A 25,628-nucleotide genomic window follows, 5' to 3' on the forward strand; every position below is an offset into this window, starting at 1 on the left:
TAAAGAGAATCTAGATTAGTAGATGAATAGGAATGGTATAGAGGGATATGGGCTAAATGCTGGCAAGCAGACTGGATCAGTTTGGGATACCTGGTTGGGATGGACGAGTTGGATTGAAGGGTCTGGTTGTGTGCTGTTTAAAGTTATGACACTATAAATTCAGCAGGCAGTAGAGAAGACAAAGGGAATGTTGGCCTTTATTTCAAAAGGAATGGAGTATAAAAGTAGCGAGATTTTGCTGAAACTATGCAAGGCATTAGTGGGATCACAGCTGAAATACTGTGAACAGTTCTGCCTCCTTATCTAAGGAATGATGTATTGGCATTGGAGGCAGTCCAAAGAAGATTCACTGAACTGATCCCATGTATGGAGGGACAGTCTTATGAGGAGTAGTTGAATAGATTGGGCTTGTATTCTTTGGAATATAGAAGAATAAGAGGCAATTTTATTCAAACATATAGGATTGTTAGGGGACTTGAAAGGGTAGATACAAAAGGGTTGTTTCCCCTTGTAGGAGATTCTAGGACCATTGTATGTAATCTCACAATAAGGGATCAACCAGTTATAGGGAGGAATTTCTTTCTGCAGTGGGGAGTGAATATGTGGAGAGATAGTAGGAACTGCAGATGCCAGAGAATCTGAGATAACAAGGTGTAGAGCTGGATGAACACAGCAGGCCAAGCAGAAGGGTCTAGGCCCGAAACATCAGCTTTCCTGCTCCTATGATGCTGCTTGGCCTGCAGTGTTCATCCAGCTCTACACCTTGTTATTATCAGTGAATATGTGGAGTTCTTTACCACCAAGGGCTGTTGATGCCGGGTCATTAAGGCTGAGATGGATGGAATTTTAATCAGTATCGGAATCAAATTTTTTAGAGGTGAGGGGGTGTTGTGGTGAAAGCAGGAAAGTGGAGTTGAGCATTATCAGCTTATCCATGATATAATTGAATGGCAGAGCAGACTCGATGAGCTGAATGGCCCACTTCCGCACTTTATCTAATGATCTTACCTTCTCCCCCTTTTCCTGAACTCTTGGGAGGCCCCAAATCCAGGGTTCTGCAAGCACTCCGCCCAATGTTGTCACTTTCCAAATACAGAAGGATGAATGGGGCGTTCAACCAGGGAAACAGATCATCATCACCAAATGACGGCAGAACAGAAAAACCCACTCTCCGCACAAACTAATGTAATTCATACCAGCTCTGTTCGCAAAAATGTAAGCTTTAACAATGGCTTTGTGTATGAAATTAAATCTGTTTCATTTAAGGTCTCCCTGATGAACACCAGACTTGTTCACAGTAATCCCAATGATATCTAACCAAAGGTTCAAACAAATTTATTGTAATAATACTGTTTTTCATTTCTATCCTTCAGATCATAACACTTGTTATTTGCTTTTTTAATGGCTTTATTATTTGTGTTGAGTTTTAGTTGTATTTTTATATTTTTATGCATGCGGGTGTTGCTAGCAAAGTCTAGCCCATTTGTTGCCCATTCCTAATTGCCCTTGAATGGAGTGGCTTGCTAAAGCTGTTTCAGAGGGCAGTTAAGAGTCAGCCACATTGCTGTGGCTCAGGAGTCACATGTAGGCCAAACCAGTTAAGGATGGTCGATTTGCTTCCCTAAAGGACATTAATGAACGAGGTGGGTTTTTACAATAACTGATGACAGTTTTGTGGTCATCATTATTAAGGCTAGTTTTCAAATGCAAAATTATTTTTTGAAAAATGAAATTCCTCTAGCTACCTTGGTGGGATTCAAACGCATGCCCTTAGAATACAGTTTAGATTTCCCAGATTGTTAGTCCAGTCATATTGACCACCACGTCACTATCTCCCAATTTCTGTATCTGATCCTTATTCACTCCCCGTTCTTCTCAAAGTGCAGCATCCCAAATTCAACTACAGTGATGTTTGCTTCCATGTCCTTTCGATATGTTTTCTCTTTAGGCGTTGGGGTAGAAATGAAGGGTCTAGGCCCGAAACGTCAGCATTTGTGCTCCTAAGATGCTGCTTCGCCTGCTATGTTCATCCAGCTCTACAAGTTCAAGTGATGGTGTTGCTAAAGTGTTTTGTAGGCTAGGGCAAGGTTGATGCAGAGCAGTGAAGCTACTCCTGATTGGATCCCAGCTGCTACTTAAATACTGCGGGTGGTAAAAAGGACACATATACTCTTGCTTTGACAGCAGAGGTCACACGCAGAGGAATTCCTGCAGAAGGGACAGCCTCGGAAAACTATGTGGCAGGATATTTGTGAGTGCAGCATGTTTGAGGCTTTTCACTCGCCCCATTACAACAGGGACAGCTCGCAAGTCCAGGCTACCAGTGCCTACTGCTGCCCCAGGGGGCTGGTTTAGCACACGATGTCAGAGGGGGAAAAAGGGCAGAGACCGTGTACATTCGCTCCAAGTAAAACACCATATTGTACTGAAAAAAAAATGCATGCAAACTTCAATATAGTTGAATTTGGAGTGCTACACTTTAAGAACAAGGAGTTGTAAAAGTGTCTGATACAAACACTGGGGAAGATGGTGTGGCATGGTGGCTTTTCCAGTTTTGAAGGTGCTGCCAAAGAAGTTTTCGTTACCAAACAGGCAGGAATTAACACTTGTGTGGAGCACTCCTAGCAACTGAGTATAATTGTTCTCCATTTGGACAAATTCCTGGAGTTACCATTGACCTGAAACATAACCAGATGCCAACTGTGTCCACACAAGTAGACCTGATCAGAACAAGACATGCAATAAGAGATAACACAGTGTGGTGCTGGAGGAACACAGCAGCCAGGCAGCATCAGACGAGCAGGAAAGTTGACATTTCGAGTCGAGACCCCACCTCAGAAAAAAGGGTCCAGATCCAAAATGTCAACACCATAACCACTCTCCCCTACATCAAAGACATTTCGGAAATGACTGCCAGACTACTCTGACCTCTTGGCATCAGGGTAGCCCACAAACCCACCAACACACTAAAACAGCAGCTAATGAACTTAAAAGACCCTATACAGACAACAAGCAAAACGAACATCATCTACAAAATACCTTGCAAGAACTGTGACAAACACTACATTGGACAAACTGGCAGAAAGCTAGCCACCAGGATACATGAACATCAACTAGCCACAAAACAACATGACCCACTATCACTCATATCCTTACATATAGATGAGGAAGGACACCACTTTGATTGGGACAACACATCCATCCTAGGGCAAGCCAAACAGAGACACGCACGAGAATTCCTAGAGGGATGGCATTCCAACCGGAACTCCATCAACAAACACATTGATTTGGAGCCAATCTACCATCCCCTGAGAAAAAGAACAGGAAATGACATCACCAACCCAAGGAAATCTAACCAGATAAATAGAAAGTGGGACATAACACCAGCGCTTCGTCGGAGGCTCACTGTTGATGTTACCTAGAATGGTGACTGATTATCTTTGAACAAACCTTCCAGCTCAGTGAACCAGCTTACATTCGAAACGAAATAAAGACCCACTCTCTTGTGGGCTGAGAGGAGGAGAGCGCTGTGTTGGAGGTGGAAGGAAGACGTCGGGTTGGCTGTGCACCCTTGCAACCGGTGGATCTTAATGCTGGCTTCGGCCTAACCCTGGTTCAGGGGAGCAGCCAACCTGCAACGATGGCTGCGGCAAGTGCTCGTGCCCCAGGTCAGGGGGTCTGGAACACCATCCGTGTTTCCGTGAAGAAGGTGGATGAAGGTGCACCTGTGGACCGCACCTTCTTCGTGAAGAGGGTCCTGTTGGACTGCTGTGGGTTCGCTGCTGTGGACGTTTACTGCCTGCAGGATTTCCCCGGAGGAGGTTTTTACGATGTAACCTTCAGGAGTGCCAAGCTTTGCGAGCGCTTCCTGGAGGTTTTCAAGGAGAAAGGAGATGAGGGCCCCCTCTCTGTATTGACCGCTGTCCCGCTGTTCGTGATGCCAGCGCAGAGGAGCCGTATGGTGACTGTACACATGTACAACCCGCATGTGCCAGCAGTTGATGTCCTGACCTTCCTTGGAAGGTACGTGAAGGTGGAAGGGGACCTAACTGACATCATGGACCTCTTTGGCATCTGGACCAGTAAGAGGCAGGTCAAGGTGATGCTGAGGATGGGCGCGGACGGGAACATCGTACACCCACCGTCCAGCTTCGCGATCGGCGGGAGTCATGTGCCACTGGGGCCCTGGAGGGCCCCCCGGAACTTCCAGGCGGGAAGTAGGAAACAGCGCGTCCCTAGCCTGACCCAGAGCCGGACTCTCCTGCCTCCGTACCCTCAACGGGGGGATGCCACCCGGAAGGCAGCATGGACAGTTTCCTGAGCCTGGAGAGCATGCAGCAGTTAGCCTGGGCAATGGGCATGAAGGGATAGATGGAGGGGCTGGACCTTGGACTTGGGGAGGGTACTGCGGTCACTGCCCACAATGGGGGTACGAGTTGCGAGCATTAATGTGCGCAGTGTCAAGTCCACCGCAAGATGTGTGTCCACGTTGGCCTACCTGACCACCGTCAAGGCGGACCTCCTGTTTCTGCAGGAGTGCGGGATACCGCACCTCAGCAGGTACGGGAAATGGTCCGGCGCCTGGACCTGTGGGCCTTCGATCTGGTCGGGGGTTAACGACTGTCGCTCCTCGGGCCTGGCTATTCTGCTGTGGGGGTGCGACTTCACAATTTCTCAAGTCCAGGAGGTGGTGGGGGGACGCCTCCTAGTGGCTGACGTCACCTACAGGAACGCTCCCCTGAGGCTGATCAACGTGTACGCCCCAGTGGTACGGAGTGAGCAGTTGGCCGTCCTGCAGCGGCTTCCACCCCTGCTGGCTACGTCCAGGCTGGTCATCCTAGGCGGAGACTTCAACTGCATCATCGATGCAGATGGAAGATCCAGCGTGGGGAGAGCGGGTGGGGGGAGTCAACTGGACGTCACGTCCAGATTCCTGATGGGCACGGTGAAGGACGCCAAGCTGCTCAACGTCTTCAGCACCCCTGCAGACGGAGCGCAGCGGAGGTACACCTGGTCGCGGCCAGACGGGTCTATTCGCTCAAGGATAGACTTCCTGTTTGTGTCACGGGCGTTCTCGGTCAGGTCCACCGGCGTCGAGCCGGTGTTCTTCTCTGACCACTGCCTCCTGCTGGCCGACTGTCACTTACAGGATGACCAGCCGGCCAGCAAGGGGACGTGGAAGCTCAACACGACTCTGTTGACCCCAGAGAACGTCGAGGAGCTTAAGAGGGAGTACGCCGGTTGGAGAACCGTGAAACCCCTCTTTTAGTCTCCGGGCGACTGGTGGGAGACACTGAAGGAGAACATCAAGAGGTTCTTTGTCCTCAAGGGTGTTCGGAAGGCAAGAGAGAGGCGGGCAAAGCTGTCGCGACTCCAGAAAAGGGTGCAGAACCTGCTCCTTCTGCAGTTGATGGGGGTCACTGTCACGGAGGACCTCCACGAGGTGAGGGGCCAGCAAGCCTCACTCTTCGCCGTGGAGGCCTCCAGGATAATCTTCCGGTCCAGGGTCCGCTCCGTGGAGCAGGACGAGACGTGCTCGCGTTTCTTCTTTCAGAAGGTGCACAAAGAGAGCTCTGTGCTTAGCCAGCTGAAGGAGGACGACGGCTCGGTGACGTCATCTCGGCCCGACATTTTGAGGATCAGCAGATCCTTCTATACCGGATTGTATGACACGAAGCCCACGGACAGCACGGCCTCCGAGTCGTTCCTGTCGTCTATCATGGAGGTCTTAGATGACGGCACGAGGGAGTGGCTGGACCGGCCGATATCCCTGGACGAGCTGACCAGCGCCCTCAAGTCCTTGGAGAGGAATAAGACTCCCGGGAGCAACGGCTTACCGGTGGAGCTGTATTCCGCTCTGTGGGACCTGGTCGGCCAGGACCTGCTGGAGGTGTACGATAGTGCGCTTCGGGCAGGGGAAATGTGCAAGTCCATGAGGAAGGGCATCATCACCCTCATTTACAAGAGGAAGGGGGAGGGGGGAGAGGGAAGAAATTAAGAATTGGCGTCCCATTTCACTATTGAACGTGGTCTACAAAATCCTGGCCAAGGTCATAGCCAACTGGGTCTACAAAATCCTGGCCAAGGTCATAGCCAACTGGGTCAGGTCTGTCCTGGAGTCGGTGATTCACCCTGACCAAACCTGTGCTGTGCCGGGCAGGAAGATTGCTGAGAGCCTCGCGCTCATCAGGGATACAATCGCCTACGTGCAGGACAGGCGGGTGGACACCTGCCTCGTCAGCCTGGACCAGGACAAGGCCTTCGACAGGGTCTCTCGTGCTTACATGAGGGACGTCCTCTCCAAATTGGGGTTCGGGGAGGGCATCCGCAATTGGATCTGGCTGCTCTACACCAACATCGTTAGCTCAGTCTTGATCAGCAAATGGGAATCGGACAGTTTTCCCGTCAGATCTGGAGTCAGGCAGGGCTGCCCGCTCTCTCCTGCCTTGTTCGTGTGCTGCGTGGAGCCCTTCGCTGCATCCATCAGGAAGGATGTGAGCCTGAAGGGCGTGACTATCCCAGGCAGCGGAGGCCTTCAGGTCAAGACCTCCCTGTACATGGACGACGTCGCCGTCTTCTGCACCGATCGTCGGTCGGTGAGTAGGCTGTTGGACATCTGCGGCCAGTTTGAACTGGCCTCGGGTGCCAAAGTCAATAGGGGTAAGAGTGAGGTCATGTTCTTCGGGAACTGGGATGACCGCTCCTTCATCCCCTTCACCGTCAGGACAGACTACCTGAAGGTGCTGGGTGTTTGGTTCGGTGGAGCTGGGGCGTGCACTAAGACTTGGGAGGAGCGTATCACCAAACTGAAGCAGAAGCTGGGCAGGTGGACGCTCCGGTCCCTCTCCATCGCAGGTAAGAACCTGGTTGTCAGGTGCAAGGGGCTTTCAGTACTGTTGTATGTGGCGCAGGCCTGGCCTATTCCCTGGACCTGCGCCGCTGCGGTCACCCGATCCATCTTCCACTTCATTTGGGGGTCAAGGATGGACCGGGTCCACAGGGACACCATGTACAAAGACCTGGAAAATGGGGGAAAGGGCGTACCCAACGCCACCCTCGCCCTGACGGCTACCTTTGTATGCGGCTGCATCAAGCTGTGCGTAGATCCTCAGTACGTAAACACCAAGTGTCACTACTTACTGAGGTTCTACCTGTCCCCGGTGTTGTGAAGGATGGGCCTGGCCTCGTTGCCGCGGAACGCTCCGAGTAGTTGGACCGTCCCGTACCACCTGCCCTTCGTGGAGAAATTTTTGAAAGGAAACATCTTTGACCACAAGGCCGTCAGGCAGTGTTCAGCACATAGTATCCTCGAGACCCTTCGGGAAAAGGAGAGGGTGGATCCCGTCGTGTGGTTCCCCACGCAGACTGCCAAAGTCGTTTGGCAGAATGCCTCATCGCCAGAACTTTCAAACAAGCACAAGGACATTGCTTGGCTGGCGGTGAGAGGGGCTCTGCCAGTGAGATCCTTTATGCATGCCCGGAATCTCTGCGTCACCGCACGCTGCCCTCGAGGTGGCTGCGGGGGTGACGAGACTGTCGATCACCTCCTTCTGGACTGTGCCTATGCGCAGGAGGTCTGGAGGGGGATGCAGTGGTATTTGTTGAGGTTCGTCCCGAGCAGCTCCGTGACGCGGGACTCCGTGCTCTACGGGCTGTTTCCGGGGACACACACCGAGACCAACTTCAACTGCGCCTGGAGGACCATCAATGCGGTGAAAGATGCTCTTTGGTCTGCCCGCAACTTGCTGGTCTGCCAGCTGAAAGAACTGAACCCGACTGCGTGTTGCATACTGGCGCACTCCAAGGTCCAGGACTACGTGCTGAGGGACGCACTAAAGCTTGGGGCAGCCGCCGCCAAGACGCGGTGGGGAAAGACCACGGTATGAAACCCCTCGTCCAGAATAGAAAAAAGGGCCCTATCTGGTAACTGGGCCCAGCTGGCGCCTTCCCCAACTGGTCAGGGGGCCAACGGGGACTGTGCGGGGAGACGACTGTCGGGGTGTTTCCTTTGCTTTGATTTTTTTTCTTCTTTGTTTGTTTTTTTCTTTTAGTTGATGTACGTACCCCGTGGGTAACCCAGAGCGGCTTGCATGACTGGGTAGGTGTATAAATGTTTTATTTTTTGTACATTTTATGAATAAAGTATATTTTTCAAATAAAACAAAGGTGACGAAACGTCTGAAAACTAACCTTCCAACTCAGCGAGCAAACTCACATCCAGAACCTCAACCTGAGCTACAAATCTTCTCAAAACTCGCTAACACTGTGTTATCTCTGACTCCATCATCGACAGTTCTTGCTTTCTCAAAATATGGAATAAAATGACTTAAAGGAAAGTGATCTCTGCTATTCAGAATTACATTCCCTTCACAACAAAAGAATGTTTGGCAAATCTGTTTTTTAATGCATGAGCACTAAATATATGCATTTTTTGGGGAATTTTTAAATCAATTATGAAGTTGTTTTTTGAAAAGGAGCTTCTTTTAACTTATTCATTTATGAGATGTGGGGTGTCTGTGACACATCTGGAAAGTACTGCCCATCCCTAATTACCCTGGAGAGGGATTTGGTGAGCCTCCTTCTTGAACCACTGCAATTGTCAACATAAGTCACAATGCTGATATAGTGGAAACCCCAGGAGGTTGACCTAGCAAGAGTGGAGGAATGATGGTGAGTAGCTGGGGGGGATCTCGCAGGTTTTGGTGTTCTCATGCAAATGCTGCCTGTGTCCATTTAAACGATCGAAGTTGCAGGTCTGAAACGTGTTGCATGTTATGGATGGTAAACACTGCTGTCACTGTGTGCCGTCTGTGAGGGGAGGGAACGTTGATGGCGGTGCACAGTCGAATAATTAATTGGGTTACTTTGTCCTGAATGGTGTCAAGTTTTTTGGCGCATTGTTGGAGCTGAACTTCTTCCATGCAAGTGAGGATTATTGCATCACACTCTTAGAACATAGAACATTACAGCGTAGTACAGGCCCTTCGGCCCTCGATGTTGCACCAACGTGTGAAACCAATCTGAAGCCCATCTAACCTACACTATTAACTTGTGCCTTGTGGATCGTGGACAGGCTTTGGGAAGTCAGAAGGCGGAGTATTCACAAAGAATTCCCAGGCACTGCTCTGTTCCTGAAGTCAGTGTTTATATGGCTGATCCAACTAGGTTTCTGGTCAGTAAGTAACTCCAGGGCTTTGTGATATACTGATAATGCTATTGTCTACCAAGGGAAGATGATTATACTCTCTCTTGTCGGCACTTGAGGGCCCAAATGTTACTTCTTGCTTATCAGCTCAAGCTGAATGTTGTCCTCATCTTACTGTATGTGGATATGGAATACTTCATTTTCTGCAGAGTTGCAAATTGGATCCAAGCAGATCCCATTGATATATCTCCCTTAAACTGTTCAGATTTGCAAAATCACAGCAGCCTTCCCCATTAGCTCACTGGCAAACCGCACCACCTGGCACGCTGAGATAGTAGGAACTGCTGATGCTGGAGAATCTGAGATAACAAGGTGTGGAGCTGGATGAACACAGCAGGCCAAGCAGCATCAGAGGAGCAGGAAGGCTGACGTTTCGGTGCTGTTGGACACTGCAGGCTTTGAAAGCTCAAGTTCCATCTACAATCACTTGAGGCAGCAGTGACCTGATTGCTCATTCACTCAGGAGACTTTGTTCCTGCTCATGATTACCTTGCAGTCAGACATACTGGAGATTGTGTAGAATTGAGACGAGGGCTGAATTCCATTAGTCATAATAATTCTTTAATAGAATAGTCTGCACAGTCACGCAAGCAATGGCAACCTAAAGGTGGAAACACACCAGGAAATCTGCCTGCAGTAAGAGGAACCCTTCTAAACCACTATTTGGGTCTAACCTGGAACACTGAGTCCCATTCACAGAAGCCTAAAGTGTTGAAGCAGGCCATTCAGCCCATCACAGCTTCACTCTCCCTCCGAACGCCATCCAACCAGACCCCCCCAACCCTAGAACCCTGCATGCCTCATGGCTAATCCACCCAACGTGCACACCCCTGAACACTACGGGCAATTTAGCATGGCCAATCTGCCCCAGCCTGCACACCTTTGGACTGTGGGAGGAAACTGGAGCACCCGGAGGGGACCCATGCAGACATGGGGAGAATGTGCAAACTCCACACAGACAATCATCCGAGGCTGGCATATCCCTTGTGCTGTGAAGCAGCAGGGCTAATCACTGAGTCATCATGCCACGCCATGCAACACTCTTTAGGAAGGATGCCAGTACAATGGAGAGGACTTTAACGGTTTATGGTAACATTCTGGACATCAATTACACGGCAATACAGGACAAGGTTGGGCTTGTTCTCTGAGCAGAAAAGCCCAATGGGAGATTTAATGTCTTAATTCATCATGAGTAGAGTTAAGGCAAGTGTTGTGTTTACACACACATTATGATGATCTGGAATTCAGTCTTTTAAGAGGTGTTGGAAGCAGATTTAATAATAATTTTCAATCAAGGTGAACACATATTTGACAGGAAAACATTTGCCTTGATGAAACAGCAACAGAGTAAGAACATTTGTACAGCCCATTCAGAGAACTGAATGATTTCTTTCTGTGATAGAGTCATAGAATCATGGAACACGGAAACAGACCCTTCAGTCCAACCAGTTCATGCCAACCATAATCCCAAACTAAACTAATTCCATCTGCCTGCACTTGGCCCATATCCTTCCCAATATTTCTTATTCATGTTACTTAGCTACTTAACATTGTAATAAAGTGTGAAGCTGGATGAACACAGCAGGCCAAGCAGCATCTCAGGAGCACAAAAGCTGACGTTTCGGGCCTAGACCTAGGCCCGAAACGTCAGCTTTTGTGCTCCTGAGATGCTGCTTGGCCTGCTGTGTTCATCCAGCTTCACACTTTATTATCTTGGATTCTCCAACATCTGCAGTTCCCATTATCTCTGATACATACTTAACATTGTAACTGTACCGGCATCCACCACTTCCTCTGGAAGTTCATTCCACACACGAACCACTCTCTCTGTAAGCGGAGCTGGACTTCCCATGGACTGGGACATCTTGCAAAGACCTTGCAGAAGCCCTGGAGCTTTCTAGGAAAATCCCTTGTAGAGAAGATGAACTCCATCTGATGCCTTCTGATTCTTTTTTGCAACTAAAAACGGCACAAGACTGTGGTGGAAAAACATTTGTCACTTGTGTTTTTCTAGATATATGCGGCAATACATAAATAAATAAATAGCACCGCTGAAATAAATCCACAAGATCATGGCTGGTCTGAGGACTTCATATTCTGACCTACCTTTGATACCCTTTCTCCCCTTGCTCACCTAGAATCCATCTATCACACCTTTAAAATAAGCAAAGACTTTGCTTCCACCATGTTTTGAGAAAGAGGGTTCCAAGGTCTCTTGACACTGTCTTGATAAAAAAAAGTCCTCATCTGTGTTGTAAATGGGCCACAAATTATTTTTAAACAGTGACTCCTAGCTCTAGATTTTTCCACGAGAGGAACATTCGTTTTAATACCCCAAGCCTGTCGAGAGCCCCTCGGGATCTTCCATGTTTCAATCGAGTCACCTCCTACTCCTCCAGACTTCAGTCGGTAAAAGCCACATTAAAAATATCCACATTTCTTGAGAAGACAATCCACCCAAACTTATTGGACCATCGAAACCTGGGAATCACTGAAGATCAGACGGACCCTGGTGTGCATGCCCATCAGTCAGTTAAGGTATCAGGACAGGTTGATAAATTGGTAAGAAGGCATATGTGATAATTGCCTTTATTAGCCAAGGCATACTGTTTAAGAGCAGGCAGGGAACACTGGAACTGTACAAAAAGTTGGTTGGACCACAATTAGCGTATTCTTGAATGTACACTTTTGTGGGGGTGTGATGGCACTGCAGAGGGTGTAGTGGAAGTTTACCAGGATGTTGCTTGGTTGGCGAGTGTTAGCCTTGAAGAGAGACTGGAAATGTCTTCCTTAAAGCAGAGGAGATTGAGAGGGAACACGATTGAGATGTACAAAATTATAAGGGCCATAGACAGAGTGGAGAGGAAGAAACTTTGCCTCTTGGTGAGACCATCAATGACCCAGGGATATAGATTTAAGGTAACGGGCAGAAGATTTAGAGGACTTGTAAGGAAAATCTTCTCCAATTAGAGGATGGCTAGGAATCTGAAACTCAGATTGGTGGAGGCTATAGCCTTTCTAACAATTAGTTACGTTGTGCACTTGTGATGCCAAGACATACAAGGCTAAGGGCCAAGTGCTGAAAAATGGGATTTTAACAGGTAGTGCTTTTGACCGACAATGACTTGATGGGCCAAAAGGCCTTTTTCTGCACTGTATATTGTTGTAGACTGTGCTGAAACTGTTCCACTGCAGAAAGAGACCATTTGGCGCATCATGTCTGCAAGAGCTCGCCATATGACCAACTCACTCAGTGTCATTCTCCCCCTTCTCCAATGCATCTAATATGAGCAAGTTACCAGTCAAGCATGAAATTTAATAGAAGTAAACATTATGGGGTGTGACACATAACTACAGACGCTATTTATTGGAGGAGTTGTTAAACCGGTTCCAGGGACAGAAATGATGGGTCCCGTTCTTGCCTTCTATAATTTTAGCTTTTAGCCTGGTAATCCTTTCCTTAATAGCAGTCAATGCATTTACATCCTTTCTCAAATGAAGAGACATGGTATATCGGTAAGTCATTTTGACTGCACGTCAAAACATAATGAGAACAATCTAAATTAATTATTTGAAAGTACGGGAGCATTTGTGCGTGGGATCTTTAAAATTAGTGTTAATAGGCCCCTGTGTATGATTGCATTTAAAAGTCAGGGACCCCTTGTACTTCAGATGTGGTTTCACCAATGCCCTACATGTAACTGAAGCATTAACTCCTTCCTCTTGTACTCAAGTTCCCTCACAATAACTTATAACATTCTGTTTGCTTTCCTAATTACTTGCTATGCCTGCACACTGAGCATCTGTGATTCATGCATAGGCTGAAGGTAAAATTGGGGAGGTGATGGCCTGATGGTATTGCTGGACAATTAATCCAGGAAACCCTGGTAATGCTCTGGGGATGTGGGTTCAAATCCCACCATGGCAGATGTAGAATTTGAATTACTTTTTTTTAAAAATGGAATTAAGAACCTATTGAAGACCATAAATCCATTGCTGACTGTCAGGGACAAAAACCCATCTAGTTCAATATTACCCTTTAGGGACGGAAAGTGCAATCTTTACCTTATCTAGCCGAGATGTGACCCACAGCAATGAGCTTGACTCTCAACTGTACTGTGGGCAACTAGGGATGGGCAATAAATGCAGGACTAGCCAGTGACACCCTCATCTTATGAACAATGAAAAAAAAAATCTTTTAGTTACAGAGTTGTAAGGCCAGATCCATACTCCCTTAGGAGGTGTGGGGTGCCCCCACACCTCCTCCCTCACCCCTATCACAGGCCCCAAGATGACTTTCCACATTAAGCAGAGGTTCACCTGCACATCTGCCAATGTGGTATACTGCATCCATTGTACCCGGTGTGGCTTCCTCTACATTGGGGAAACCAAGCGGAGGCTTGGGGACCGCTTTGCAGAACACCTCCGCTCGGTTCGCAATAAACAACTGCACCTTCCAGTCGCGAACCATTTCAACTCCCCCTCCCATTCTCTAGATGACATGTCCATCATGGGCCTCCTGCAGTGCCACAACGAGGCCACCCGAAGGTTGCAGGAACAGCAACTCATATTCCACTTGGGAACCCTGCAGCCCAATGGTATCAATGTGGACTTCACCAGCTTCAAAATCTCCCCTTCCCCTACTGCATCCCAAAACCAGCCCAGTTCGTCCCCTCCCCCCATTGCACCACACAACCAGCCCAGCTCTTCCCCTCCACCCACTGCATCCCAAAACCAGTCCAACTTGTCTCTGCCTCCCTAACCTGTTCTTCCTCTCACCCATCCCTTCCTCCCACCCCAAGCCGCACCTCCATCTCCTACCTACTAACCTCATCCCACCTCCTTGACCTGTCCGTCTTCCCTGGACTGACCTATCCCCTCCCTACCTCCTCACCTATACTCTGCTCTCCATCTATCTTCTTTTCTCTCCATCTTCGATCCGCCTCTCCCTCTCTCCCTATTTATTCCAGAATCCTCACCCCATCCTCCTCTCTGATGAAGGGTCTAGGCCCGAAACATCAGCTTTTGTGCTCCTGAGATGCTGCTGGGCCTGCTGTGTTCATCCAGCCTCACATTTCATTCCCTTAGGAACGTGTCTCCTTTCTCAGAGCACAGTAGTAACTCTGAAAGGGGAAGTCTTGTGAATGGAGTTTTAAAATTCGTATCAAATCCTTCCATGCCTCACTCCCCTTATCTCTGCCATCTTCTCCAACGATGGCCCACTGGTATTATCACTGGACTGTTAATCCAGAGACCCAGGTAATGCTCTGGGGACCTGGGTTCAAATTCTGCCATGGCAGATGGTGGAACTTGAATTCAATAAATACCTGGAATCAAGAATCTAATGATGACCGTGAATCCATTGTTTTGTTTCAGGAGAAACAAAAACATCTGGTTCAATAATACCCTGTAGGGAGGGAATCCTTGTCTGGCCTACATGTGATTCCACAGCCACTGCAATGTGGTTGACTGATAACTGCCTGATGGGTAATAAAGAGAAACCAAGCGGAGGCTTGGGGACCGCTTTGCAGAAGACTTCCATCCGGTTCGCAATAAACAACTGCACCTCTCAGTCGCGAACCATTTTAACTCCCCCTCCCATTCTTCAGATGACATGTCCATCATGGGCCTCCTGCAGTGCCACAACGAGGCCACCCGAAGGTTGCAGGAACAGCAACTCATATTCCACTTGGGAATCCTGCAGCCCAATGGTATCAATGTGGACTTCACAAGCTTCAAAATCTCCCCTTCCCCCACCGCATCCCAAAACCAGCCCAGCTGGTCCCAACCTCCCTAACCTGTTCTTCCTCTCACCCATCTCTTCCTCCCACCTCAAGCCGCACCTCCATTTCCTACCTACTAAACTCATCCCGCCTCCTTGACCTGTCCGTCCTCCCTGGACTGACTTATCCCCTCCCTACCTCCCACTCATACTCTCCTCTCCACCTATCTTCTTTTCTCTCCATCTTCGGTCCGCCTCCCCCTCTCTCCCTATTTATTCCAGAACCCTGTCCCCATCCCCCTCTCTGATGAAGGGTCTAGGCCCGAAACGTCAGCTCTTGTGCTCCTGCGATGCTGCTTGGCCTGCTGTGTTCATCCAGCTCCACACTTTGTTACCTTATGATGGGTAATAAATGCTGGGCCTAGCCAGCAATGCCCTCATTCCCTGAATGAATAAAGGAACCCTGTCACCCCATGTACTGTTTCAATGTCTGGTCTTCTCTGTATCCATGATTGATTTTGCTCCATCAGGAAAATCCATGCTTCCAATTGCTTTGGCCCTAAGCTTTAGAATTCTACCTTTCCCCTGAGCCAATAGATTGCTCTGCCTTTCTCTCCTCCTCCAAAGAAATTTCTTAAAAAATACCTCTTTGAATGAGCATTAAGACACCTGCCCTGATGTTTCCTTAGGTGGATCAAAACCAAATAGTGTTTGACAAAGTTCATCTAAGAAAAAGCTAAATAAATCGTGCCCTGTATCCGATAAACAGAGCAAAATGCAAAGAAAAAGATCCCACGAGAAGTGCTGGCAGGTTTCAAGAATAGATTTAATGTGTGTATCACACGATAAATAGTAAGAATATAAACAAAAAGCCATACATTGGATTTGAGTTAATTTTTCTTTTGGTCATTTTCCAATCTGTGCCATCAATGCAGCATTTGCAGCAGCTTTCGCCCTCATATCTTTAGCCTTGGCGAGGTCAATGAGGATGCTGAGGATGTTGGTGGGCACATCCAGAGACAGGGAGAACCTGGCGTCCTTGCTATTCCTCCTGGACAGCAACATCTCCCTTCCCCTCTGCACATCAAAGGTGTACTGGAACGGCAAGGTGAATGTCCTCCTGGGCCAATAGGAGGTCACCTCGCCATGGGAACGGCCCATCACAGTGTCTTTACGTTTGACGTGTGAGCGGTCAGGTGACCAGTTGCTTCCCTCAGCTGCCATGGGGGTCCCAAGACTTGGATCAAGGATTCTTACGGCGAGCAATTGATTAATTTTTTCCTCTGCCATCTTGGCTGTGCTTTTCTTGTTGCTGTAGCTGCTCACAAACCTTTCACCTTTGACCTCGTGAGCTTTCAATGTCACAAAGGACATGACGAGGAGAACTGACAGCATCATGAAGCTCTGCCTGAACATCCTGCAGAGAAAGACAACATCATAGATTTGGCATCAGTTAAGATCCTGAATACGGTGGCTCAGCGGTTAGCACTGCTGCCTCACAGCACCAGGGACCCAGGTTTGATTCCCCGTGTCTGCGTGAGTTTCCTCCGGGTGCTCCGGTTTCCTCCCACAGTCCCAAGATGTGCAGGTTAGGTGGATTGACCACACTAAATTGCTGACAGAGTTCATGAATGTGTAGATTACGTGGGTTATAGGAGGATGGGCTTGGGTGGGATGCTCTGAGGGTCAGTGCAGACTTGTTGGGCCAAAGGGCCTGTTTGCACACTGTAGGGAATCTAGGATTCTATGAATGCTATGGAAAGAAGACATGTGAAATTGCTCCACTGCACAAACTTCCCATTTGGCCCATCGTGTCTGCACTTGCTCTCCATATGAATAATTCACTCAGTGCCATTCCCCACTTCTCCTGTGCAGACCAGGAGACCAAAATGTACACAATACTCAAGGTGTGGCCTCACCAAGGCCCTTAATAACTGCAGCAAGACATCCTGACTCTGATACTCAGTATGAAGGACAGCATGCCATTAGCTTCCCTCACTGCCTGCTGTACCTGCATGCCAACCTTCAGCAACTGTTCCACCATGGCACCCAGGTCTCACTGCATCTCACCTTTTCCTAAACTGCCACCATTCAAACAAGAGATAATGGGAACTGCAGATCCTGGAGATTCTCAGATGACAAAGTGTGTAGCTGGATGAACACAGCAGGCCAAGCAGCATCTCAGGAGCACAAAAGCTGACATTTTGGGCCTAGACCCTTCCTGCCTTCCTGTGTTTGTGACCAAAATGGATAATCTCACATTTACCCGCATTCTGTTGCATTTCCCATGTATTTACCCACTCAGCCAGTCTGTCCAAATCACCCTCTCATCTCTTAGCATCCTCCTCACAGCACACACTATCACTCAGCTGAGTGTCATCTGCAAATTTGGAGATATTGTATTCAATTCTTTAATCCAAATCATAGTTGCATATTGTGAACAGCTGGTATCCCAGCACCGACCCCTGCAGCACCTCATTCCTCTCTTTCCACTACCCCACTGCCCATCTTTCTGCAAAGGGCTCATTTATTCCAACATTTTGCTTCCTGTCTGCCAACCAGTTCTCTATCCTAATCAATATATTACCTCCACTACCAAGAGCTTTAATTTTCCTTACTGATCTCTTGTGTGGAAGTCATCAAACTGTATTTGAATCATTATTTCTCCAGCACTGATTCTTGTGGCATTTCACTAGCTGCAGTTGGCATCCTGGAAGTGTCCCCTTTTTCCCAACGATCTGTTTTCTGTTGGTTAGCCAGTCCTCCATCCGTGCTAATATGATGCTTCCAGTTCCGAGGGGTCTTATCATATGAAGTAGCCTAACATGTCTTACCTTATGAAATATCTTCTTGATATCCAAATACATTACGTCCACTGCTTCATCTTTATCCTGCTTGTAAACTCCCCAAAAGTATTCTAATTAATTTGTAAGGCATAAATTCGAGGGAAGGCAATGGTCTAGTGGTATTATTACTGGACTGTTAATTCAGAGACCCATATAATGCTCTGGGGACCCATGTTTGTATTCTCGCTAGGGCAGATGTTGGAATTTAAATTGAATAAAATATCTGGAATTAAGAATCTAATGATGACTGTGAATCCATTGTTGATCGTCAGGAAAAACCCATCTGGTTCATTAATGTCCTTTAGGGAAGGAAACTGCCATTCTTACCTGGTCTGGCCTACATGTGACTCCAGACCCACAGCAATGTAGTTGACTCTAAGTTGCCCAATGGGCAATAAATGCTGCCTGGTCAGCGACTCCCTCATTCCACAAATGAGTAAAGGGAAAATAAAAAGTTCCCTTTTGTAAAGCCATGCTGACTCTACTTGAATAGATTTTGTATTCCTAAATGCTCTACTACTACATCCTTTATGATTTATGGGCAGCATGGTGGCTCAGTGGTTAGCAGCCTCACAGCACCAGTAACCCCATGTTGGATCCCACCTTCAGCTGACTGTCTGGGTGGAGTTTGCATGCTCTACCCGTGTCTGCGTGGGGTTTCCTCCAACAGCCCAAGGCTGTGCAGGTTAAGCAGACTGGCCATTGGAAATGCAGGGATAGGATGGGATGCCCTTCGGAGAGTCAGTGCAGATGGGCCAGATCGTCTCTATCTGCAATGTAGTGATTCAATAATCTAACATTTTCCCAGTAGCAGACATGAGACAAGGTGGCTTTTACTTACTGGTCTCTGTCTCCTTCCCTGCTTAAATAAACAAAAGCAGTGCTCTCAGGAGTGTTCTCAGAGACTTTTCCAGATCCTGAGGATTCTTGGAAGACTGATACCTGTATAATTATTATCTCTATAGCTACTAATTTCAATATCGGAAGATGCATCCCATTAGCCCACCTCTTCTCTGGTGATTTTTATCGCACTTATTTCCTCTCTTCCTCTTGCTCCTTGAATATTTCGTAATTTTGGAATTCTGTTAGTATCTTCTGCTGTGAAGTATTTATTAACTCATCTGCCATTTCCAGTTTCCCAGTCTCATTCTCAAAGGGCCAACGTTAACTTTGGTCTCTCTCTTCCTTCTTATATATTTAAAGAAGTTCTTGCTGTCCATCTTAAAGTTTATCCTCTCCCTCTTTATTATTTTCTTCATTGCCTTTTGTTGGTTTTTAAAACTTTCCCAAATCCTCTGTCTTATCTCTAATCTTTGCCACATTGTCTGCTTTAAATTTTAATCTGATTCTATCCCTGACTTACCTGGTTAACTTTGGTTGCCTTAACCCCCTCCTGAAATCCTTCTGTCTCACTGAAATATATCTTTGTGGTTTGCCTAAATGTCTGCCATTGTTCCTTAACCATCTTTGCTGTTAAACCTCTTTCCAAGTCCACACCAGCCAGCTTTTCACTAAATTTATTTGTAACTATTCTCACTTAAGTTGGTTCCAAACCTCCCTCTCAAACCGAATGCTCAATTCTACATTGTTATGATCACTATTTCCATGAGGATGTTTTGCACTGACATCCGTTATTAAACTTGCCTCTTTATGCACCACCAGATCTATTATAGTCTGATCATTGGCTGGATTCACAACATATTGTTTTAGGAAAATATCCTGAATACTCTCTGTGAATTCTTCCTCCTGGCTTCCTCTGCCAATCTGATTCTCCCAGAAGTTGCTGGAAAAGCTCAGCAGGTCTGGAAGCGCCTGTGAACAAAAAATCAAGAGTTAACGTTTCGGGTCCGGCGACCATTCCTCAGAGCGGACCTGCTGAGCTTTTCCAGCAACTTCTGTTTTTGTTCCTGATTTACAGCATCCGGGTCACATTACTGTGAGCCTGGAGTCACCTGCAGGGCGGGCTTTAGCAAGTCAGGTTTTACGACAGTAACAACTGTCAATAGCTTCATGGCTGCCATCAATGTTAACTGGCTTTCCATAATGGAAGTCAAATTCCACCAACTATTGCGGTGGGATTTGAACCCATTTCCACAGAGCATCAGCCTGAGCGTCTGGATTATAAACCCACAGACACTTCCACTGAGGTAGGGGAAACAAAGGATTAAATGATGAGAACAAGAGCTTGTTGCCGTACAGTATAAAAGCCTGAGAGACTCTCTATTCGAGTTGTTTAAATTTTCAAAACATTACATTTTAGGCGTTTGATAAGGCTCCCCATGGTAGGCTCGTGCAGAAAATATGGAGGCATGGGATGGGGGAAATGTGGCAGATTGGATTCAGAATTGGCTGACCCTTAGAAGACAAACAGTGGTAGTGGACGGAAAATATTCAACACGGTACTCAGTTACGAGTGGTGTACCACAAGGATCTGTCCTGGGTCCTCTTCTATTTGTGATTTTTGTAAATGATTTGGATGAAGGAGTGGAAGGGTGGTTTAGCAAGTTCGTGGACGATACGAAGGTGGGTCACATTGTGGACAGTGTGGAGGGCTGTTCTAGGTTACAAAGGCACATTGATAGGATGCAGAGCGGGGCTGAGAAGTTGCAGATGGAGTTTAACCCTGAAAAGTACGAGGTGATTCATTTTGGAAGGACAAATTTGAAAGCAGAATACAGGGTTAACAGAAAGATACTTGACAGTGTGGAGGAACAGAGGGATCTTGGGGTTCATGTTCACAGTTCCCTGAAAGCTGCCACCCAGGTGGATAGAGGTAATGGGAACTGCAGATGCTGGTGAATCCAAGATAATAAAGTGTGAAGCTGGATGAACACAGCAGGCCAAGCAGCATCTCAGGAGCACAAAAGCTGACGTTTCGGGCCTAGACCCTTCATCAGAGAGGGGGATGGGGAGAGGGTTCTGGAATAAATATGGAGAGAGGGGGAGGCGGACCGAAGATGGAGAGAAAAGAAGATAGGTGGAGAGGAGAGCATAGGTGGGGAGGTAGGAAGGGGATAGGTCAGTCCAGGGAAGACGGATAGGTCAAGGAGGTGGGATGAGGTTAGTAGGTAGGAAATGGAGGTGCGGCTTGGGGTGGGAGGAAGGGATGGGTGAGAGGAAGAACAGGTTAGGGAAGCAGAGACAGGCTGGGCTGGTTTTGGGATGCGTTGGGGGGGAAGGGATTGAGCTGGGCTGGTTTTTTGATGCAGTGGTGGGAAGAGAAGAACTAGGCTGGTGTTGGGATGCGGTGGGGGAAGGGGAGATTTTGAAGCTGGCGAAGGCCACATTGATTCCATTGGGCTGCAGGGTTCCCAAGCGGAATATGAGTTGCTGTTCCTGCAACCTTCGGGTGGCATCATTGTGGCACTGCAGGAGGCCCATGATGGACATGTCATCTAAAGAATGGGAGGGGGAGTGGAAATGGTTCGCGACTGGGAGATGCAGTTGTTTATCGCAATAGTGGAGTCGGCCTCATTGGGGCATTTAAGCAGCTATTAGATAGGGACATGGATAATAGTATAAGGTAGGGGTGGAGGTTAGATAGACCTTAGGTTTTAGGTAAAAATTTGGCACAACATCTGTTCTATGATCTATGTTCTAAATAGAATAGATAAACCAAAACTGTTTCCCTTCATGAGAAGATCAAAAATGTGAGATATCGTATTTAAATTAGGACCATGCAATTGAGGATAGGAATCGGGAAGCACATTTTCAGACAAAGCAATGGAAAGCTGGAATTCACTCCTGCACATCCCTTGAAAAAAAAATGGGCTGTGAATATTTGCAAGAGAGGGATCATGAGATTTTCATTATTTAAGGGTATCTGGGGATATGGAGTGAGGTAGGTACATGGTTCTGATATTGAAGTCAGGCATGTTCTATCTGAATGCATGACTGCAACTTGTTGCTGTACCAGCAAGAAAATTTCTTCTGGTCATTACTTGTAGCTAAACCTTTGTTTGAAAACATGCCAACAACTTTGCTAGCATTTACCCCAAGCGCCACATCTATGACAAAACTTGAATGCCAGAAGAAACCTTCCCCCAATTAGTTTTCTGTTACAACAGTGCACTGTCTAACGTGGTGGAAGCAGATTCTATAGTCACTTCCATAAAGGGCCTCAGCCATATACTTGAAAAGGAGAAAGAAAATTTCTGAAGGGTCTGGACCCGAAACGTCAGCTTTCCTGCTCCTCTGATGCTGCTTGGTTTGCTGTGTTCATCCAGCTCTACACCTGTTGTCTCACATTCTCCAGCATCAACAGTTCCTACTACATCAAGAAAATTGCAGGGCTGTGGGGGAAATGTGGGACTAATTTTACAGTTCTTCCAAAGAGTCAAGAGAGGTAGGATCAGCAGAACGGCGTCTGTAGTGCTGTTCTGAGTGCAGTAAAATCAGAGGTTCTCCTGAGCCTGGTCCACATATTAATATAATTGTAGCTGCTCTCTACCTCTTCTTCCTGGTTTCAGTAATTAAAGGGGATCACTAGTCTATTGGTTATGCAGACACATCTTGCTGGATAGTCTTGTCTCCCCTGCAGTATTTACTCAATCTACATTGTTTATTCACCTTCTGAGTCTGTGTCCCCAGTTGGTATTTAACACTTACAGTTGAAACAGATTATTTACTTGGCTTGGGTTTATCTGCAGTCACGGTAACCTCAAAAGCTTCCATGAAACTGGTTGCCTTACCCCTTAGCAATATTCCTGACTTCCTTGCACTCATGCTGGTAGCTCGGCTGTCTGACCCCCAGCCCTTCCATCCCACCCTTGTTATCACTGAACAATTTGCACTGTCTCCAGGCTGAAGAATACAAAAGAAATAGGAGCAAAAGCATGCCATTCAGCCCATCAAGTCTATGGAATATCAGTCAGTAACATCATGTCTGATATGGCATTACTCCCATGCTCTTGTCTCTACCCTTTAACAAGCAAAAATCTGTCTAATTCAACCTTGGGTATATTCATAGAATTCCTACAGTGTGGAAACAAGCCATGTGGCCCATCGAGTCCTATGAAGAGCATCCCACCCAGACCACACCCTTACCCGATCCCTGTGACCTCACATTTCCAATGGCTAACCTGCACTTCCCTGGACACTATGGGTGATTTAGCATGGCCAATCCACTTACATCTGCACATCTTTGGACCACGGGAGGAAATCCAGGACACCTGGAAAAAACCCACACAGACAGGGGAGAATGTGCAAACTCTGCACTACAATGGCCCGAGGCTGGAATCGAACCCAGGTCCCTGGTGCTGTGAGGCTGTTATGCTAACCACTGCTGCTCCCATTGTCAGTTACTGATTCTCCGCTGTGGAAAAGAATTCCAAGCACTAATCACCTTCCCGGAAGGAATTCGTCTTCATTTCTGTATCGAAGGGGAGAATTTGGATTTTGAAACTGTGTCCCAGATCCAGATTTGCCCATGAGACTAAATGTCCTTTCATCATCCAACTCGCCAATCCTCCTCAGAATTTTGTATGTATTTAAATAAAGTGTAATATAATGCTGTAACACTGCCTAATGCACACATTCACTATAAAATTCCTAGAACTTTAATTTCAAATGATGAGGGGCTTGATTGGGATTTTGGACAGGGAGTTTTCACAATTAATTGCAGCCCTTTAAGATGGATTCGACAGGGATGCATTTGTAAGTTTCACAATGTGACTCAGATTTCGCTACTGCTCTATTAGCCCTCCGCGGTCTCTGTGCTCCTCCAATCATGGCCCCTTTTGTACTCCTGATTTCAACTGCTCTACCACTGGGGTCCCTGCCTTCAGCTGCCTGGGACCCTGATCCTCCCTCAACTTCTCTACCTCACTCCTCCTTGCAGACGATCGAATGAGCTTCTTTTGATAAGGACCTGTACTCAGAACGCTTTCCTCAGGCTCCTCGTCAAACCTGGTTTGCGGGCATTGCTGCGGAGCTACTTGGGATGGGATGCTACGCAAATGCAAGTTGTTGTTGTTGTAAACTGGCACCCAACTGGGCCTGTGTTTGGTTTTACTGCAAGTGGGGCTGAGGCTGAGGGTGGGGACAGGAGCGTTGGAAAGATTTGTCTTCTGCTACAAAGCTTGTGTGTGGGTCAACCCACAGGAGGTGGGCCCTGGTGGTTCAAAAAGAAGGTTTGACCACCCACTTTCTCAAGGGGCAACAGGGGATGGCCAATAAATGCTGGCGCACCCCGCACGCCGCGAGTGAATAAAAGAAAAAAACAAACAAAAAAGAGTTAGTACTTCATAACATCTGTACTCCACAATCCCCACTTCCCCTTCAATCGAATAATACAATTTGCTGCATGCCACAGCCCTACTTGTAGCAAAATTCATTTCCAGCATTCAATGAAAAGGATATCCGCTCTCCAAAGTATAGTGTTCCTAAATTCTCATTCCCACACATTGTATTCAACACTCTCAAGATTATGTAAATAATTAATTGAATACAGTGTGCCATTGTTTTTTTTCACAGGACCCAAATAATATTTATTTGCAAACTTTACGATGCTAACTGGGAATGACTCCACACAGAATCAAAATCATTTAAAAAACAATGAGCTTTTTTTAAAGAGATTAGTGGACGACTCACATTAACTAGGGCTGAAATTGATCAGCTACTGACTGTCTGCTTTGAGTAACTTTTAAAAACAGCTTTTTTTTTCCCCCCCTCCGAAAATGAAACACTTACTTCTGGTAGTGTCTGCCTGTTGAGAATTCCTTTGCACGTTGGCTCTCTCGCACAGATCAGAAGTAGACAGACTCTTCTCGCTTCGATGAACCTGCTTGATTTATATTTTCACATTCCAGCTTCTAGATCTCACCTCTCTCTGTTCTTTCCTCTTACGTAGGAATGACTTGTGCTTAACTAGCGCGCACACACAATCGTTGAAAGCATGAGATGAAGATGCATTGCAATTTTCTGACTAATTTAAGATCCTTCTGTTCTGATTGTCACGCCGTTTCCCAGCCGAATAGTAGCTTCTGCCTGTCCCCCACCGTCCATACCCCCAGAGGACGGACCACAATTGGAAGAGACATTACCACGCAGTTTGATAAACACAAACAACTGTGGTTGCTCGGGGTCTGAAATAAAACAAAGCAGAAAGTTTTTTTCCAAAAGCAGAACTACAACACCTGTGGAGAGAGAAAAACCTTTGGGATCCAATATTACTTTGAAGCTTAACTGTATCTCGCTTGCAGTTTACATATTAATTTCCATTAAAACTCAGCCAAACATAAACCCATCTATCTCAGCTTTGAAACGTTCATTTGAAACCCCAGCCTCTAATGCTAATGAACTGCAGAGGCCCAGATTAATGCTGTAGAGACATAGGTCTGAATCCCCCAGAGGCACCTGTTGGAATTTGAAATTAATTATTACATCTTATTACACCCCATTTTATGGGTGGCACGGTGGCTCAGTGGTTAACGCTCCAGCCTCATCGCACGGGGGCCCAGGTTTCATTCTAGCTTTAGATGACTGTCTGTGTGGAGTTTGCACATTCTTCCCATGTGTATGTGGGTTTCTTCTGGGTGCTCCGGTCTCCTCCCATAGCCTAAGATGAGCAGGCTAGGTGGATTCACATTGCCCCATAGCATCCAAGGATGTGCGGGGTAGGTGGGTTAGCTGTGGGAAATGCAGTACTATAGGGTAGGAGCTGGGCCCAGGTGGGATGCTCATCTCTGGGCTGGTGTGGACCCGGTGGGCTGAATGGCCTGTCCCCACACTGTAAGGATTCCACAACCTGGATTTGAAAACTAGTCTCATTAATGATGACTTGAAACGATTGACCACAGCTGGAAAGCTGACGTCTCTGGTCTGGACCCTCCCCCATTTCTGAAGAAGGATCCAA

The 25,628-nt window shown here is 47.2% G+C and overlaps 1 protein-coding gene across 1 annotated transcript; it reads right to left on the reverse strand.

Moving 5' to 3' along the window:
* Positions 1–15,831: 15,831 nt before the first annotated feature.
* LOC125460555 (urocortin-3-like) lies at positions 15,832–24,727 on the reverse strand. The gene is made up of 2 exons (XM_048548126.1): positions 24,464–24,727; positions 15,832–16,344 (listed from the first exon to the last, which is right to left on the reverse strand). Exon 2 carries the CDS (start codon positions 16,341–16,343, stop codon positions 15,834–15,836), a length of 510 nt encoding a protein of 169 aa, XP_048404083.1. The 5' UTR covers position 16,344; positions 24,464–24,727; the 3' UTR covers positions 15,832–15,833.
* Between the last annotated feature and the right edge of the window lie 901 nt (positions 24,728–25,628).

Source organism: Stegostoma tigrinum, chromosome 11, assembly GCF_030684315.1.
Source record: "Stegostoma tigrinum isolate sSteTig4 chromosome 11, sSteTig4.hap1, whole genome shotgun sequence".
Classification (NCBI taxonomy): Eukaryota; Metazoa; Chordata; class Chondrichthyes; order Orectolobiformes; family Stegostomatidae; genus Stegostoma; species Stegostoma tigrinum.